This window comes from Chinchilla lanigera, unplaced genomic scaffold (assembly GCF_000276665.1).
Source record: "Chinchilla lanigera isolate Chin_1 unplaced genomic scaffold, ChiLan1.0 scaffold00072, whole genome shotgun sequence".
NCBI lineage: Eukaryota > Metazoa > Chordata > Mammalia > Rodentia > Chinchillidae > Chinchilla > Chinchilla lanigera.
This window is the reverse complement of record NW_004955473.1, coordinates 2,474,976-2,495,707: the sequence shown is the minus strand read 5'-3', so window position 1 is coordinate 2,495,707 and position 20,732 is coordinate 2,474,976. Positions and strand designations below refer to the sequence as shown.

The following is a 20,732-nucleotide window of genomic DNA, read 5'->3' as shown; positions in this document are numbered from 1 at the left end:
CTGACTTCAGAGTATGGTGCAACTTATTATTAGCCCTAATATATTTATACATTAGTAATATATATATAGCCCCAAATTCTGGCTAGCTAACCCAGCAATGCAGTGTTTGGGGGAGAAAGAAGGGCCAAGGGAATGGATACAACTCTGATACTCAGTGTTTAAGCCAAGCTTGGTACCACAAAGGCAAGTAACTGTCTAAAAATTAGTATCATCCTGCTAGCTTTCTTCATTTCTAAAATACATTGTTCAAATCATTATCAATGAACTAAACATGAACCTTAATTTAAAACTCTAACCCAAATAAATTATAATGAAACAATAGAAGAGGGGAGGATTAGGAAAGGAGAAGGTGACTTCCTGTTCAAATTCCTCGCTTTTTAAAAATAAAAAGTGAAGGAGAAACTTCATAGGCAGAGCATCTCAGTGTTACTTGGGATAGCATGACCATGACCATGATAAGCACAAGATCCTGTGCTTTAGCAAAACAATAGGCCTTTGATGTTTTCTCCGTTCCTTTCTTCTCCATAGAGAAAAGCAGCCACCAGGCTCTTTTGATATCCACATATGTGTGACTTTGGGTAAATGATTTCCCCTCACAGGCTTTTCAGTTTCATCATGTATAAATGGTAAAAGTTGTGAATGAAATGGTCTTCCTTCTACATTCCAAATTCTTCATTTGCTAGATGTATGAAGTGTTGTAATGGATATGGGCGCTTTCTGAGTCTAATTATCTGACTACCAAGATTTTGCAGAGCCATTCTAGGATCAGCCATTGCATGGATCTCAGTTTTCTTATTACCAGAGCCAAAGAGTTTTCTTTTAAGAATAGAAAAGGAGAAGAATACTATGTATATATTTATTTCTGAAGAGATATATGATTTTAAGAGCTCATTCAAAATAGTACTTTATTTTGAGGGACCAGGAGTACAGCCCAGTGGTAGAGCATGTGCAAGGCCCTCGCTTCAATCCCCAGCATTAAAAATATTTTTATTTTGAAATAATTTTGGACTTACAGAAAAATTGCAAAAATAATACGTCAGGTCTTAGGATATCCTTCACCCAGATTTCCTTACTGACAATCATAACACATTTACTCAAATCAGGAAGAAAATTCTTAAACTAGAGGTCCTATTTTAATTTCACCAGTTTTCTCCCTAGTGTCTGTGACCATGACACTAGGAAGAAAACTGGTGAAATTCAAATAAAGTCCATAGCTTAGCACAGAGCTTTGCATAGTATAACTTCCTACTGTTGATAACTGTGCTATGCTACGTATTGTATGTAAGTTCTTAAGATTAGGGGAATACGGGTGAAGAATATACAGGAACTGGCACCTCTGTTTTTACAACTCTTCTGTAAATCTAAAGTTAGTTCAAAAGAAAAAGTGAGGCTAAACTACTAATATAGATTTATTTGACTTCTAATTACAACTATATTTTTCTTTCCAAAGTAGGTTTTGAAATGTCTAAAATAGCACAAACTTTTACCAGCAAAACATACTTCCTTTTTCAGGTCACTGGCATCGAGGTTAGAGATCCTGACTCTCAGGCTGACACATGTTGCCTCTGTGTCTCCATAGTACCTCTAGGTTCCTCTAATGGGGTCTATAAATGGTGCTAAATATATACAATCTGAAAAGCATCGGGATTATGTTGCCAGGAGTTTAACTTTTGGTAAACTTTCCTTTAACAAACAGGGAGAGTAATATTTAATCAGAAATAGTCAAATTTTAAATTAGTGAAAACTGCTGTGACTAGTGATGCTAATAGACAGTATATTAGTATCTAGGTCCAATTTTAGCTACAAAGATAGATTGATATCCACATGCATATGTGACAAATTTCACTTGCAAAGATAGTCTTATCATTATGATAGTATGCGATATTTGAGGACACAATGTAGGTTGTTTTAAGTGCCTTTTTCCAGTTCCTGTCTCTTAGGAATGTATATGGCTTGACATGACCTTGTTCTGACTATGCCTGGGATATGGACTTCACCAGGAAAGAACTGTTATAAAACTACCCAAAGTGGTGAGTACAGTAGGCAGATGTGATGGGTATGGATCTGTCATAATGAATAATAACTATTTATATCCTTTCGGAATAATATGTGACTGCTTTCACACATCACTTCTAGTCTGGAGTACAAGGTGTAAGACATCATGATATTATTGAAGCAGAATAACCTGTCTCTGCGAACAATTGCAAGATTGACTTAATTTTAAAGGTGACTGACCTTTGTTAAAACCAAGGGATGTTCACTAAAGATACCAATCTAGATAAATAGCAAACTATAATATCAAGAAATTGGCATAAAAAGATTATCTTATATTTTGAAGGGAACTTTTGAAATAAATTGTGCCAAGCAGACAAGGCAACTGAGTCAAAAACAGCCACGCAGCAATATGACACAAGATTCTTCTATATAGTTGGAAATTAATCTACCAGCTGCAGTCTTTAGATTTCTATCAGAAGATAGTGTAGCCTTCATCATTCCATATTTAAAATTCATGGAGAAATGGGCACAACACTTCAGCACAGTGCACAATCAGCTATCTGCCTCACCCTTCTTATTTTCCTAACATTTCCTCATTATGAGGTGAGTATAGGACACTGTGTCTATTGTACCTATTATAAAGGCAAAGAATCATCATCTGGTAGAGTAGCTAATGCTAATGGAATTCTTACAAAAATAAAACAAAACAAAAAACAAAAGCTGCAACCCAAAACTCATCAAATGATTGCTTTAGTTATTTGAACACTAGTGGAAGAAACGGCACACAGATGAATTTCAATGGTGTTTCAATTATACAAACTCAAGAGAGGTAGCAAATGCTGCAGCAACCGTTAAGGCATGTTCTTTGTGTATTACAGATATGACAGGCGTACAATCCTCATAGGTCAATTACCCTCAACTTAGTATAGCTTTCATGCATATCATAGATGAAAAATAATACAAAAGAGAAGTATAAAGCTTTTGTGCAGACACAAAATTCTGATAATGTGCTATCTAAATGGCAAATTAAGTAATTGTTTGAAAAGCTTTGTATATTTGAAATATTAAGGTTTTTATTAAAAATTTGAGAATGTGGGGATTATGCATATCTTCTTTATCCTGTGTGACTGGTCATCATTATTAACATAATGCACAAATTATTTTTTAGAAACATGAGATTCAGTAAGCAGACAGTTTATTTACATAATTAAGTGGCTTATTTGTATTCATTAGCCATTACCTATTTTGTCTCTGAATTAAACATTTTCTAAGCTTTAAAGTGCAGTATACATTTTAGAAATAATCATCTTCTATACTAGTTTCTTCAAAGTATTTTGTTCATGGTACTTGTTTGTCTTTAAATGTCAACGCTAACCTAAAGTATATGGCATCATATAGATGTTAAACCTCTCATGAACAAGAACAATAAATCCAACTTTTTAAGCATATGTTGAGCATCCCTAGTCTGAAAACCCAAAGTTCTACACCTGGAACCTTCTGAATGCTTGACATGAAGCCAGAAGTGGAAAATTCCACACCTGAGCTTACTGACAAGTCACAGGAAAATGCGGGTACACTAACATATTACATAAAGTTACATTCTGATCATGTGTATAAAGAGTATATGAAACAAATTAATTTCATATTTAGACTTCAGTCCCATCCCCAAGATATCTCATTTGTTTATATGGAAATACTTCAAAAATCTGAAAAGTTCCGATAGCTGAAGCACATCTGGTCCTAAGAATTTCAGCAAAGGGACACTCAACCTGTAGTTTAGTATCTGGGAAAATGTTTTTCTTAGAAAGCTATTACACAAACCAATATAGTCATAAATAAAATTGTTAAGAAGGGAAATCTGGTCATGATGATTTAAAATATTATCAATAACTCAAAAGGGCTCTCGGGCTTAATTCATTTTGATACATTCTGAAAAAAATCTTAAATGTATCATAGCAAATCTTATTAATTAAATCAAAACCATTACTATTTTTGCTTCTGTGTTTATTTGTACATCTTTACCCTTAGTTTAAGGATAACTATGAATGAAATATGAAACATGAAAATCAGTGCATTTTTGTACTACAAACATATATTTCCAATTCTCCACAATACTTCAGATGTCCACATATTCTATTTATACTCTAGCACATAACATTCAAGTTTTACACCCTTAGCAATAGGACTTTCTTTGCAAAATGCAAGCACAAGTCTTAAGTTGGTCAATCAGATGTTCGAGAAGAAAATTAAGTGAACTTAGTTTTGCAATGATGTATTTAGGTTAAAGGTTCAAACTATACTTTCACTAAAAATGTTTTAAATGCTATAATTTTCCTCCTAAATGATAAGATGTTCTCCTGGTACTTTCTCAGTCTGACTTTGTTTATCTTCTGAAAGCTGGTTGATCCTTCCTCAGTGTATTTTGATAGTATGGATAATAACAAATACCATAATTCAGTGAAAGGATTCTCTAGGTTATAAGAAGATTTTGATTATTGAATTCAATACCTAAATCTTATACCAAAAGATAAACTATAGCAAGACTGCTGCAATTGCTCACTCCTCCAAGCATTCTTAAATTTTTATTCTTGAAGTGTATCTATCTTTATAAGTGGGCTTTGACGGGGTGAGGATTAGACTGGTGCAGTTCTACAAAGTCTACATGCTGCCTTACAAAATGAAACTTACCAATTTCAAGCTGTCATAAATTTTACTCATTTCACAGCATATCGCAGAAACCAACAAATTAAAATTCCGTGCATTCGGACGGTGCTCACCTTTAGAGAATCAAAACAGGCCACCACACGACCGTTTTCCACATGGCAAACTCTTGGCGGGTGGGCAAACTTGCAGTCTGCATCACCTCGAGAGCAAGTGCCTCTCTGAAATTCTCTGCAGACCTCTAAAGTCAGCCACTTGGCATCACGAATCAGGGCAACATTGACGGCCGTCATATTGTAAGCAAAGTGCAAATCAAGTGCACACTTTTTAGGATGGTATCACTCTTGTTTGTGAGAGGATTAAAGTGAATTTGAGCTCAACGCAAAGAGATAGCAGGTTGCTTTGGTGGAATGGCTATTCGTTAGCACTTAGGTTTTCACTTCAGTCAAATCCAATCTGATCCAAGAAAGTCTCTCACAGAAATCAAAGTTATATCAGAATAACTAAAATTAAAATTAGAGACCAACTCCTAAGAAGGTAGCTGTAATGGTTGAGATGGTTTATTTTCTTAATTTACGAAATTTGCTCAGATAACTGGTGGACTTTCAGAAGAATTCTGTACAAACTAATTGATGATTTCAAAAATAATTTGCTGCTGGAGGCTCCTCAAATAGTACAATGGTCTCAGATCAGGGAGAAAAAAGTTTTTTCCCTATATCTTAGCTTCTTTTTATATAAAGAGTAAGACTAGGGAGGCTGTTTCACCCAAAAAAGTTTTGCTGCAAAATCAAGGGGAGGAAAAATGGTTGCAAAAATTAAAAATCACAGAAAAAATAATGCACAGGTTACTGACAGTGAACTACAAGCCCAGCAGGCTTCTTAGGGACAGGCGGCAGGGACAGGAATGACGGGCAGAGGGGTTGGTAAAGAGAGTTCTAGAGTCGAATCCAGGCAGCAGAGTTTTCAGAAAAGACGCTTTTCAAAACCTGCAAGAAGAAAAAAATGAAATTAGCTAAAATACTACAATGCTTCCTTTCCAAACTCTAGATTTAGAAAGAAAACTAATCATATCCTATATAAAACAGAAAGCATCTATGTACTGACAGTACCACATAGTATGTGCAGTCAGCTATCGTCAGTAAAGAGGGCATTTTCCAGTGTAAAACTGTACATAGTAAAAAGAAGCAACGGCTTAGATCTGCTTTTGAACTACAAAACTGAGTAACAACCCACTTTTCAAAATGATTGTATATACTTTTTCCTGTTTAGGGTAGGATTTCATGTTTGTGTTCACTGTGCAGAAAAATGGCACGTCAATGATGGTGAACCTTTTAGGGCTTTCAACAAGGACAAACAGACAACTGTGGCACCCGTGCCATAGGTTTGCCACACCTGGCAGAGTTTAACATGACAGCCCCTTATGCATTCACAGTCCACTTATGTGTGTCCAGGTTTTAGAGGCTACCAATGACCTGTCTTTCAACTAACCTTATTAGGGCCTGATGAAAGGTTAGATTATTTGATTTCAAAATCTAGAAATCAGGAATTGGTCTGAAATTTTAAGTTCTTCGAAGAGGCAACTTGTGTATTGGAAATGTAATCACCAATAATCTCATGAGACAGTTATGGCAGGACCAGCTGGAGACTCACTGCATATGAGGTAGGGTGGAGGATGGAAGTATACAGTGTGCTGCAGATAAAAAATAAGTCTTTGAAAAGAGCCTGGATTGTCGTTTTCTCCCCTACCCCTGGTCTGCTTCTAAGTCTCTATGAAGAGAAACAGGAGCAACCTGGGAGATGTCGGCATATACAAATAAGTAAGACAGGAAGAACGGTTTTGTAATACATTAAATATTGTGGAGCTTTAGGGTTTTCAGTTTAACCCAGTATCAACAGCATCGTCAAGCAACTCAACTGAGAAGATCCATTAATGTTAATTCATAGGCCATATAACATAAACTCATACCAGAATAACAATAAGGCAAAAGTAACTTCTGAGTATTGGTCACATCAGCTAATTGCTAATGCTATCAAAAAGTGGTATGGAAATTCTTGAAAATATTTTATTTTCAAACAATATGTGCAATAACTTTACAGCGTCTTTCTTTTCTATACTGAAGAGGAAATGCGTTATCAACTGACTTTTCAGATATATCTGGGAAATTAATTACCTGGAAAATTCAAAACTTATCTATTCAAGAACAAGACACGTTCTCGGAATCATTCCTTATGAAAATCTGTCTAAATTATATTCTAAGTAGCTTTGCCTTCTTGAAGCATACTGAAGGTAAGCTAGACTCTGGGTAAAGACTTGGGACTATTAACATCTTGGCAAGTATTATAGTTCTACTTCTTCAGTGGCTTTTGGCAGTAAATGCTGTCACTTCTCTTACTGCCACAATATCTGCCGCCATGAATTTTCTCAAAATCACACAACTCTTCATCACTTTCATAAATATCCCTGAGTTGTGCTAAGCCAACATCTGTCCAGTACCTACTATGTACCAGACTCTGTTCTAGACAGTGAACAGCACTGATCTTCACCTGCTTTTGTAGAACTTCTTATGTTCGTTTAAATGGAGATGTAACCTAAAGTACAAAGAAGTAGAATAGTGGCTAGCATTTTGGAGGGGCTGGAAGTAGACAGAAGGTACTGACTTCAACACAAGCCTCTAACTCACCATCAATGAACAACAAGTACAAAGACTTAATACCCATAAACCCACACTAAAGTGAGCCATTGAGGTAAATGCCTCTTAATTATTGTTGTTCGGATCCCTCTGGGAGAGGATACTACTGTTCTCATCTTACAGATGGGGTAATGGGTGTAGAAGAAAGGTTAAGTAATTTAAGTCGCACAACTTCATGTAGCTAATAGGTGATCAAGCCATTGTTCCAACGAGGCAGTGTGACTCCAGAGCCCATCCTCTTAACAAGTGCACAATACTGTGTCTCTCGTAGGGTGCGGATCACATTCTTGCTCATTCTAGCTGACTGGCCTCCTTAAGTTTACTCTGTTCTTAGACTGTAAATTCCTCATGAGTAAACATCATATCTAACTCAGCTCTATCTTGTCTTTGTCCTTGGAGGTTAAAGTGTTACAGAAGTCCCCAGGATTCCTGTTTTGAAAAGTATTAAGTCTAAATGGTAATTTAATGTGAACCCTTTTTTTGTACAATACTAGAAGGGAATTCTGTGACTGAACACTCCTCAAGGCTGTAGCTGAATTATGGCCACCCCTCCAGGTTTCGAGTCCATTGGACCTATCAAGTTGAGAATTTTTGAACAATTCCAGCCTCCAAATTGGAATGATACTACCTGAGACTCTTGTATATTCAATCCCCATTAATGAATATTCCACTCCTGTTCATTTGATAGCAGCAAGATCTTTAAAAATTGGAACACCCACGTGATCCCTGTCTACATCCTTGGGTAGTCCTTGGAGTGTCTCTACCCAACAGTGAGTGTGATTAAATCAAACTGGTAGTGACAGTGAGGGTGGGAGAGATTTCACTTTGAGCTGTAAAGGAACATTTCCTAGGTATTCTTTCTTGAAAATAAAAAAGTTAGTATTTACTTTTAATCAAGTCTCATTTATCAAACTCCTAGATAAAACATGATATATAGCAACTACAAATACTTAAAATTGCACACACTAGTATAGAATCACTATGGAGTGCAATCTTTGAGAAATGAGGACTGTGGGGTTTTTTTTTGATGATTCACATCTTTCTTCACAGAAGTTATATTGTAGGTAAGACAAAATCATAAAGAAATATTTTCTACTTATCTAATGGAAATGGAAACTAGTTACAGAGCTGCTTGCAAAGTCAGTTCCAGCAACTACTTTTGTTCCATTTTCCTACACTTTCCCTGTCTCCTCCTTCCTTCTGACTTCTCTCCACAAGCCAGCACAATATCATAAAAATGCAGCCAATGCATGGTTGGGCAGACGACAAAAATATTTGGTACCCAAACCAATAGCTGAAGAAACATTCCTTTCAATGTATCTATGAAAATCTTGAAAAAAATTGAAAACAACTCTTTTCTTCCTCTTTTTCTTTTTTCTCTTTTCTTTCTTTTTCTTTTTCTTTCTCTCTTTCTTTCTGTCTTTCTTTCTTCCTTTCTTTCTTTCTGTCTTTTCTTGCTTGCTTGCTTTCTATTTTAAGCTGCCCTTAACACCTATATTACCTCCAAATTTCTTGTGGCCATTTATTTTGGCTTTACAAACACACGATGCACCTGCCACTCCTGTGTGAACTGGCAAGTTACAGGATTTAAAAGCCTTCACCAGTCTTCAAATTTATTTCAGGTTCTAGTGTCTTCCTGTTTGGGGGCTAAAATACCACCACCACATATTCTGGAAGGCATAGGAGAGGTGTTCAGCACTGCATATGGATACCATGGTTTCATAGGCATTCTACAGAAAACTTGAGTCTTTTGACGAAAAATGGCCATAAAAATGCAGCTACTTGCCTATGTGTAGAACTTTTCTATTAAGCTTTTTAAAGCTTTGCTGCATTTTTTTCACAGTAATCTTGGGACAATAAATTTCATATATTTTTTCAAACAGCAGGTATGTCACAGTATTCTATTTTCTAAAGCAATTAAATAGCTTTCTTCAGTTCAGTCATACCTTTCAAGAAAGGTAGGTGCTACAGTGTCTGTTTTCAACATAGCTGTGGTAATGGATACTCCTGGTTTTGTCAAAGGAGTTCATTTTTTTAAAGGTTTGTCTATTTTTTGATAATATATAGGATTCTGAGAACTTGCTGATAAATGCCATTTAGACATATTAAATCACCGTAATTTAATATAAAACCAAATTAAATACCGGATCCTAAACATAGTTGTTATTATAGACCACTGGCTAAGTACTTGCTTATGTGCATGGACAGAAATTTCCAAGTTTTAAAAAGATGTTTGCTCACCAAAACTGTATTTGAACTAGAGAACAGGAATTTCACATATTAGGCAATTCTAATCCTATAATCCTCAAGTATTTGAAATGAGTGAAGTACAAAACGAGTCACAAGACTGACTGTATCTAATACATGCAAGATGATTTTGCTGACGATTCATTCATTCAACAAATGTGTAATAAGCACCTAATACAGCTAAGGTATTATTGTAGGTGCTAAAGAAATAAAGGTAAACAAGACAAAATTCTCATCCTTTGAATCAGACAGTCAAGTAAGGATGGGGGTTTAGCAGAAAACAAAGCAACACAGCCATCATTCATTTAATCTACTGGACAAATATTTCTTATCAAGGCAAGTGAGGCCTTAAGATGTTCATGTGGAAAAATATCATTCAAGAACCATTTATTGTTCACTGACTATTTGCACAGATCTGGGTCACTTGTCTCTAGGAATATGAGGAACATCAAGATACTGCCCCTGCCTTCCAGAAGCCCCAACTTTCATTGAGGAAGGAAGGACAACATACATGAATTAAAAACAAAATTCATCAACACTAAAAACAAATTCAATGAGAATTCTGAAAAGAGAATGCCACAAAGGCCTGGAGTGGGCAAATGAGTTGAGAAGGAGAAGAATGGGGTGCTGAGTCTCAAAGAATGAGAAGTCACTGGGTGAGGCAGAAGGGCAGAGAGCATTCCTGGAAAGAACAAGAGGCAAGGAAAAAAGATTGTACATTGTGGCACATATAGTGGTGAGGATACATGGGTCATCTAGGGTGGCAGCTTCACCCTGGAAACAGAAAAAAAACATGTGGGCAGTTTCTGAGGAACTCAAAGGATGGGCTAAGGAATATTCATTATAGAAATCGGAGCCTCTGCCAAAGTCTTTGAGCAAAACAGACTCTGGCCATACGTGTGGAATATTAACAATGATCTACCCTTAGTAGCTTACAACACAGAAGCCGAGTAAAGTTCACATATGCACCATACCCTGGAAGAGCAAAAGATGAAGAAGAGCAAGTAAAGGTCAGAGTGTTGCTCTCCACAGGCTCTCTGAGGCCATGGTAGGCAGTGGTTCAAGTCTAACCAGCATAAAATGTAGGTTGAGAAACAGACTGAAAAATTCAGCTTCCTGTTTGCATTTTGCTAACTATGCGTGGAGTGATGTGTTCAGTCATCAAGGTCACATGACTGCAAATCTAATGTCTGGATTGACTCAAATATTTTGAAAATATCAATATTGATAAGGAAAGCTCCTTTTAAAAATGTAGCTGAATTTCCACTAGGGTTTTTTTTTCAGTTACATTTTGCTAGACAACAAGCTCCTGGTAAGAGCTAAATATAGACAGTAATTTTGACTACAATGGCATCCTGTAAATTCTTGCTATAAGGTTCTAACTAGCACCCCAGTGAATTGAAAATATTCTTGCTCCTTCCAAAGTACGTATTTAATTGACATTTTGGGGCCAATGTACTCACTGATAACATTTGGTTGAACATTCACTGCTCACCCTCTACACCGACCCAGGCACTCACACACATATTGCTAAATGATAGTCCACAGCAATCACTAAACGTTTAGCCTTTAAGTATTTATAAACAGTCCAATTATCTCTCTAACATGTGTCTGTGGGTGTGTGCGTGCATGCACGCATGCATGCGTGTGTGTGTGTGTGTGTCTGTGTGTGGTGCTAGGGATTAAATCCTGGGCCTTATATATACCAAGTAGGGTGCTCTATCAGTTAGTTACACACCTTAGTTCCCAAATATCTCTTTAGCTAAATATGTGAGTCACATGAGGATGACTATCAGAGAGGCAAACTGAGGTAGCACCTAGTGATTTAGTGACATAAGGTATTTACTGCTATTGCCAGGAGGACTACCTTGTTTGAATTCATCATTGGAATCATAGCCAATAAACTCATATTTTCAATGTCAATCTTAATCACTCATTCCATGTTTGACTAGTGAAACAAGTCAAAGGACAGAAAAAAACCCACACATTGTGGATGAAAATGTTGGGAGATTCCCAAATGTACCATAATTTGAAAGACTAATTGTAAACTTTCCAGTGGGCTTGAAGGGAGGCTTATGCAAAAGTGAATTTTCTAGGAAATATATATGAGAGCTCTAACCCTGTATGTTGAAGTCACTGCTTTTAGAGCCATTATTTCACACACATGACCGATGTAGAGATCAACTGAGTGGAGGTCATTGAAACTTCGGCTACTTTAGAGAAGAGCACAGACACTGTTGAGTCTTAAATTCTCTATCTCCAAATCTCATACAGGCATAAAATTGTTCTTCTTTAAAGCCCCCTAAACCAATAGTTTTACTTTTTTCTTGATATTCCAATATGATTTATATTAGACTGAAAAACACAGGCTTTTCTTTATAGAAAAATTTGGAGGAACTGTAAAAATAGGGTGGCTTTTGAACATCTTTCATATGGATTCTGGACAAGTACTTAATGTCCTTGCTAACACTGAAGAAGAGTGTATGACTATAATACAATCGTAATAGCCACCTGGGCCAGATAGAGTTGTTCTCTTCTATCTCCCAAGGTTAATTTCAACAAGTCTCAAAGGAAAGATTACAAAACTTCCAAAATATAAAACCTCAAATTAGAGGGGAGCTGGAAAGAAGAAAGATTTAATTAACCATGAGATTGGAAAGCAACACTTTATGTCTAGTAATTTAATATTCATCTTCAATAATAATAACTGGGAAATTGGGGAGACTGGGGATGTGGTTTAGTGGAATTGCACCTGCCTAGCATGAGCAAGCTGTGGTTTTCATCATTAGCAGAAACAGAGAGAGAGAGGGAAAGAGAGAGAAACAGACTATGAAATTTATCAACTTCAACTCTACTTTACCTTAACAAATGAGGAAATAACTTCTTGCTTACTTTTGCAAGGCATGTAAGTGAAACCAAGACATCAGGTTTTCAAAAAAGTCATCGACAGTCAGGTACACATCAAATATTGAAAACACCCAAAAGAACTCTAAATGAGCTCGCAACAGTTAACAAAGTCAGTGAAGGGCAAAGTAACCTATTGATCACTTCAACTTTGAACAGAAACCTGGAAAACTTCATCTACTTGACTAAACTGCCTAAAATTTTTAGTGTACACATGAAGAACTCATGATCTAATTTCATCATATCAGATATCCTGACAATCTGCATTCAGATTACCAAAAGTTTAACCCAGCCATCCTGGTTCATTTTGTTTCTTTCATCGACAACTCAAGACAGATCACCTTTAGAAGCTTAATTCCTGGCAATGGAAGAATTTTCATTCTCCTGAAAACCAGAAGGGCACTCTCTGCAGTTTCAAATCCCTAGGGGAAGGTGATTCTTTCATTCTATGATTATAAAATTTATTTGCCTCGGTAGGCCTATGTCTTACATAAATTTCAATGCAACTTCCTCGACATACTCTTTCAGATGACAAGCTTGCAGTTTCAGAGAACACCTTTTTTGCATGCATGGGTTTGTCCCAATTGCCTTCCTACAATAGTCTGTCAAAACTTCAGACCCTGCTTTTCTACCATGCTTTTCCTGATTCTCTCTACTTTCCTAAACCTATTAGACTCAGGTTCAGTTTATCCCACTATAATGATCTAACCTTCCTGGATACAGGCTGTTACCACCTGAAACTAAAATCTGACACATTTCTCCTGTTAAACAACTACTTTGTTTTTTCTTCATTTTTTCTCTTTTCTACCTTGAGAGCTGATTTTTCCTACTATCCTCTGGACAGAACAGACAGGCGCCATTAAAAATATTCTCTGTATTTATTTCTAATTAATTGGTATACTAGGAATTTTATTAAAAATTCAAGAATGAGTTCAGGGTTCACAAAACAATCACTAAAACAAAATGAAGATAATAACTTTGCCTTCCTGAGTACATTTTACAATTATTCAAAAGCCAGCATCTTGTTTACCTAATCAGCATTTATGGTCATTAATAATAGTTCCCATATACACAGCTCTTACTCTATGGGAGATACTATTCAGTCATGTCTCAAACCTTACATGATTCATACAATGAAGCAACAATATTAAAGTCAAACTGTAAAACAAAATCTGTCTCTCACAAACTCCAACTCTAGATTTTCAACCAAATACTTCTATTGAGTTTTTCAACATTAAATTTCTCAGAAATCATAAAAAAGTCAATGGCACCAATTAAAAGCCCTCTAGTTTCTCAATTTTCCTCAGCTTCCTACAAGTATAATATGAAAGCTTAGAGCTCCTTTTCCATGGTACCAAGAAGACACTGAATTGCTGGCATGTCTGGTAAATAAATTAGAAAATGGTCAATACATGGGGGTCATAAACACCTTTTGAAGGGTACATGTTGTCCAGAAATCTGGTATCCAGCTGCCAAAAGGGGAGCATAGAAGCCTTTGAAAATAGTAACTATCTCCCTCAGTAATAAAAATTGTCCCCTGAAAAAATGGCTATCTAAATTGAAGTGAAACTTTAAACCAAGATTTAGATATCAAAACAATCTGTCAAAACGTATAGTATGCAAATCATGCAGAGAAGGGAAAATTTAAAAAAAAAGATTTTTCACAAGAGGATTTAAAAACAAGATCTGAGTAAGAGACTTCAAGAAAGGCTGGGATCCTCCAGGCATGGTGACTCATGCCTGTAATCCCAGCACTCAGGAGGCTGAGGCAGAGGATCACTGCGAGTTTGAGGCCTGTCTGGGCTACAAAGTGAGTTCAAGACCAGCCTGAACTGCATAGCAAGACCCTCTCTCAAAAAGACAATAAAAAAAGCAAAGCAAAGCAAAGCAAAGCAAAGCAAAGCAAGGATCTGAAAACAAAACTCCAGGGAAATGCTGAAATCAAGCCAGCTAGGAAGTCTGTACCTCAGGTAAGTACCAATATACATGGCAAGCAACAAGATAACTATAGATTAAAAATTATGTCAACTCATCTTAAATGGGCAAGCGAAACAGAGGAAGAAGAAGAGATTACACAGTAAGTTAAAGACAGCATTTACATTTATGCTGAGGTGAAGAGCCTGGACAGCAAAGCAGGTGAAATCCTATGCTATGGCTCCCATATTACATTCATCTATTTAAAATCCTGTGTGTACATAGTATAGGAGTGGTGAGGAAATTAAGGTTAACATTATATTATCTATATCATCAAGTAATGAATGATTTCAATGATAAAATTTGACAATCATCTAATTCTATATATACACGAAGGAGAGGAAATTGTCTTATTCTATTTAAAGTATCAGTACAGTCCCACAAGCCGGATGTGATGGCACATGCCTGTAGTCCCAGCACTCCAGAGGCTGAGGCAGAAGATTTGCCCCAAGTTTGAGGCCAGCCTGTGCTATACAGTGAGTTCATGGCCAGCCAGAACTACAGAGCAAGACCCTGTCTCAAAAAAAAACCAAACAAACAAAAAAACCCCACAAAACCAAATAAACAAACAATATAAGCTCCAAAAAGATCATAAGAGTACTGAGCAAATACAGAAGTCTTCAACTCACACTGAGATGAATGAAACTGAGCTTAAATTTCCAAGGTCCAAATATAGATGATACTACCAACTACATGTACTGTTAAACATTTGCTCCACTAGAAGTAATCAATTTGCAAGCAACAAAGCAGGATTTCCATTAGTAATCACTGAAAAACACAACTCAGGATGTTAGGTTTGCCAAAAGTCAAATCAGACTATTTCTCAAAGGATAAATATTTTGAGAATTTTCAAGTTGGAAGCAATTCTCAAAGATGATGAAGTCTATCTCATAACATGCAGCCAGGTAAATGATAGCCCTGAAACTCTCTGGAGTAGATGGTTTACATTCAATTATTGAATTCATAGCATTACTATGTATCCATAATTAATTTTCCATAAATTTATTCACTCAACACTTATTAAGGACTAATTCAGGGGACCATATAGCAAGATACTGGGGTACAAACATGGATAAAACAGGGCCTCTCTTGTTTACATTTCATTTTCAACATTCCTAACAAATTCTCCACAAGAAAATATTAAGAGGCTGAACGACATGATTCTAAGAATTCAAATATTATATACCCTTCATTTAAAAAGGAACTTGTTTAGACCTGCAAAAGTTACTGATGGCCAGACCAAAATATACTATTCCTAGGAACCTGCTGGGCCCATTCCTTGACCATGTTCCTTGGGCATTTTCCTGTTATCTCTTGAGCTGTGATTCTCTCTCACCACCATCCATGTGAATGTCCTGCACCTCAGCTCTGCCTCTCTCAAGAATTTTTCCAAATCCCTCCCATATGTTCTAAGTATGACTTCCATCTCCACCATTTCATTAAAACTGCCCTAGATTCAATGACTGCCTTCAAGAGAAACACTAACTTGAACTAAGTATTACCAGAACTACAGGTACATTTACTGTTTCTTTCCCCTGCACAGTAGACAGCACAATCAGATCCTCAAATACTGGCTAAGCTGACTAGTCCATACATAATAACATGGTTATTACTCATTACATGGTTATTACTCATTAACTAACACTTCAATTTGTCAGTTGTATACAGATAAGTGACTCTATATTTACAAAAATTAATTTTTCCTTAATCATTTTGCACATATGTGTTAAGTACTACATATGAAAATGCACTTTAAGGTCTTACAGAATTATGGAATGTGTACTCTTAGAAAGGGAGGGGGCTGGGGATTCAGCTCAGCGGCACAGTGCCTGCCTGGCAAGCACAAGATCATGAGTTCAATTCCCGGTACCGGGGGAAAAAAAAAAAAAACACAAAAAAACAGAAAGGGAGAAGTCCTACTTATTTCTCTGGAGTCAGCTTCTCAACCTTCTCTAAGCAAAAGGGATCAGTGGATGCTTAAAACACTGTCCAAACAGACCTTTCCACCACAAGTCCACCGCATCATAATTTTCCACTACCGCTGTGAACACCTTCAGAGCAGGACCTATCTGGTGCCTGATATTTAGTACCTTAGGTTCTCAGTCCCCTTTATTTTTGATTTCGCAGATAAGCAAACTTAGGTTCAGAAAAGTAAAGAAAGTCTGTTGTTGTACAGTATATAGAATAAGCTTTAGAAGCACAAAGACCTGTATTTGAACTTTCATCAAGGTATTTCATCGCACTATCTCATTATCCAAGCAGGAGTAAATCATATGACAGAAGTGCAAACCTGTGGTGTGAGGCAGGCACTCAAAAAACCCAAGACCCCAGCTAGCTGGTATTAGACATTTGTTAGGAACTTAAAGAAAATGAAAAAAATGAGCAAAATAGAGTATTTGTTTGATAGTTTAGGCTTGGTATTAGCCAAAGGAAACATTTAAATTAAGTCAAGCAGAGAGTGCAAAGGACCTAGATGGAAAAAAGTAAACTGCTACCCTAGGGACGGAACACAGAGCTGATGTAATAGCATCTAGAGAGACTAGAGCAAAGAGCTTACCCAGATACAAGCAACCTCAGTTAATTAAATAGGCAGAAGCTTTGTAAAGTCAAAATAAGAGTACAGTATTTCATGGTGGCATAAAAAGAATAGACGGACGCACCTTTCAAAGTCTTTGGAAAGTACCATTTCCAGATTCTTTTAAAGGAATATGAATTTTATAATAAGTAAAATCTAAAGAATTGGGTACTTTGAACAGCTGGTACTTATTTATGAAAATAAAAGAGAGAAGATTAAATGTCCTCGTCTGTTTTCTAAACCTATGAAAGATAGCCAAGCATAGCACATTGATTTAGAGTGGAATTCTCGAGACAGAAGACTTTGTCTATAACTCTCCTTCTTCCTTACAATTGAAAGACCTTGGACAAGTTATCTAAATATTCTGTACTTCAGGTTCCTCAACTATAAAATGGCGTCAATAGCAATATCTATCTCATAAGGGTGTTTTTTAGATTGGAATTAGTTAATATTTATAAAGTACTTAGAACAGTAAAGTAAACACTAAGTGCCTCTGAAATAAATTACCTCAATTCATCTTGTTCAATGTGGAGATAAGAATCTGATATGCTTTGTTGTATTCTGTTACAATGACTAATTTTTAAAAAAATATTTTCCTATGTATTCACTGTGAAGCCATCAAGCTCCTTATGTAAATACTTATGAAATGAGAATCTCCAGATAGGAAAAAGAAAAACAAAGGCAAGTAGTTCACTTGTTTCCTCTTTATCCAGGATCCACAGGTGAACGCGGTAGAGATATGTTTTCCCTTACGACAGTGAAGAGCCATCCCACAGCCCGAGATTTCCAATAGTGTATTGGACTGTTTCTCTATATGTTACCCTACCCCTCACCAGGCTTTTGTTGCACTGGATGGGAAGCTGGACCAGAAACCTCAAAATCACCAACAAGTTTTCAATCAGTAACTTAATAAACTAATTTTATTAATTTTTTTGCAGTGCTGGGGAGGGAACCTAAGGCCTTGCACATACTAGGCAAGTATTTTACCATTGAGCTACACTCTCAGCCTTATAATTGTTTTATTATTGTATAAAGGAGGAAACGCAGTGTTAATTTATATGCTCTGTGCTTAGCACTGGTCTTTGGTCTTTGGATAACACAAAATGCATACAAGACAGCCTTTTTTCCTGAATGAGTTTATAATCTACCTAGCAGATAGTTTCACACCCTATGACTGTTAGAGCCAGTATATGATTAAAGTGTGAATTTCACTCGCTTTATAACCAGAAGCTTCAAGAAATAGAAAATGATAAACTGTGCCTTCTTAGAATACTCTCTTTCATTGAAAACAAAGGTTTGTGTTAATATTTTTTGGACAATTAAATGCCTATATGTTGTAATCTGAGTAATTAATTTAAATAACAACATGCAATGTATTAGCCACTGTTACCCTCCTATTATCTTGTTTTGAAATTTTGTTATTTTTTTCTCTTTGAAATCAACTTTAAAGATTAAAGAAAAAGAATACTCTCTTACCCGAAGGTAATATTTCTTTTTTTTTGTTTGTTTGTTTTTTTGTTTTTTTGTTTTTCTCCAGTACCGGGAACCAAACTCACGACCTTGCACTTGCCAGGCAGGCGCTTTTGCCGCTGAGTTAAATACCCAGCCCCCGAAGGTAATATTTCTTGTAAACTGCAGTGACTGGATCTATGTTAATAAAGGAAATAACCACTACCAGGTTCTTGTTTTCCTTTAACTTACATGAGAAAAAGTGTCATATCTGTGACGATCTCCCAAATACAAAGCATAGTCACACATCTGTGCTTGTATATTATACAACTGGAAGCCAATGGGGGTAAGGTGGGTGCACTTGGGTAGCATGTGGATGTGTGTGTGCTGTTGTTGTTATTGCTATTATCAGATGAGAGGAGAGAATCTTAATGTTTGTTGGCTGAAAAGGAGCCAAATCTCCTGAGATACTGTACTGAATATATGACACTATTTTCGCCTGCATAAAAAGTGTCAGAGACTAACACTTTACCTCAAAACTAAAGAAGTTAGACTTTGGCCTTTAGGCAATGACAACTAGCAGTAACACAGGTAGCTAGGTCAGAGGAGAAAGCCATAGGCAAAAAGCCTAGAGGAAACTGTACCTAGACATAGGTCTTGGGGTTTCTTCTTTTTTCTTTCAGGGCTTCTTAATACACAAAATAGTTTGAGTAAATGGAACAGAAAAGTCCTCTTCAAAGGAAAAACCAAGAAAGCACATGAGGTGATTAATAACATGCAGAGTTTTGTGGAGAAATGTATTCATGATTATGCATTTTTATTAATGAAAATATTCTTTAAAACTATATCAATCTCCATATAATTGCTAACCTATTGAATATTTATGTTGATCATTTTAATAACACATTAATTTTCACAGAAAAAATACCATGATTCAATTGCATTCTATATACACTTCCGCTCAGTTACCCACACATAGGCTACCCAAAAGGTTACAGCCTGCAACCATGTACCACCTAGGGGAAGAAAGGAAACTTGCAAGAATAGTGGCTAGTGAAAAATAAGCAGCCTATGCCAAAGCCTTTGCAAACACAATTTAAGAATAAATATGTGAACTGGGAGTGTAGCTCAGTGGTAGAGTGCCTGCCCAGTATGCATGAGGTCCTGGGTCCCATCTCCAGCACCACATACACACACACATGCACACAAATTTACTCTATAAAATGCCACCAAATAGCTAAAGTAATAGCTTTATAATTACAGTACTTTCTCACATTTGGTGGTATATAAAATATATACATTTTAATACAGCTGAATTAATTGCATGGAATTCCTTCTAGTATATAATATTTAGAAAATTTACTAAATACTGGGTTCCTCACTCATAATCAAATAAACATGATCCGTACAGGTGCCAAAGTGAAGACAGGTTACGCTATCACTGCACCTTAAAAGGTTGGTAGAAATTTTTGGAAGGGTAAGAGAATAATGTAGAATGAAATTATAACCCTAGAACATGGGTACATTAGAAGAAATAGCTCTTCTTCATCGGTTTTATGAAAAGATAAAACACTATTGTCTAAAATCAGTATACATATAAAATAGACTCATTTAATGAAAATACTACATCATTTTAAAAAATTATGGTTAGAGATGACGTTTTTGTAGCACTGGGGACTGAATCCAGGGCCTTCATACTCAGTTACATCCCCAATCCTTTTTATTTTTTATTTTGAGACAGGTTCATTCTAAACTGCCCATTCTGGACTCAAATTTGAAATTTGTGACCCTCCTGCATCAGCCTCCCAGAGTGCTGGGATTATAAACATTCCCTACCACATCTGGATTAGAAATCATTTTTGACAGAAATCATTTCAAAATAGAAATACTCTTTTCTTGTTTTCTATAATTCAATCTTTCACTGATTACTAGAGAACATGAGTATTTTTCCTCATACTTAATTAAACCCTAAAAATTCACATTTTGTTTTTCCTACAAATCCAATATAGGTAAAATTCTTATTGACTTGGAGTTTAGACAGTTGGGTTCCACTTATACTTTGCTGTATTTGAGAAAACATTGACAGACCCACCCTGAGAAGTAAAAACATAAATTCAAAGTTAAATATAAATTATGTTGCTAAAATCAAGAAAATATACCCCTCACAATTTCAAAGATTGATACAATAAAGAATCGAGGGACTTCTGATATTCACATTTAGAGAAAACTCAGAAGTG

At 36.2% G+C, this 20,732-nt stretch overlaps 1 protein-coding gene across 3 annotated transcripts in view; it reads right to left on the bottom strand.

The window, feature by feature from the left end:
* Positions 1-20,732, bottom strand: part of Mbnl3 (muscleblind-like splicing regulator 3) — a 105,903-nt gene that overhangs the window by 59,738 nt on the left and 25,433 nt on the right. For all 3 annotated transcript variants that reach the window (XM_005401212.2, XM_005401210.2, XM_005401211.2), the window contains exon 2: positions 4,773-5,642. In XM_005401212.2, coding sequence (XP_005401269.1) covers positions 4,773-4,949 — 177 coding nt within the window. In that variant the 5' untranslated portion in view covers positions 4,950-5,642. The remainder of the gene's footprint in view (positions 1-4,772; positions 5,643-20,732) is intronic.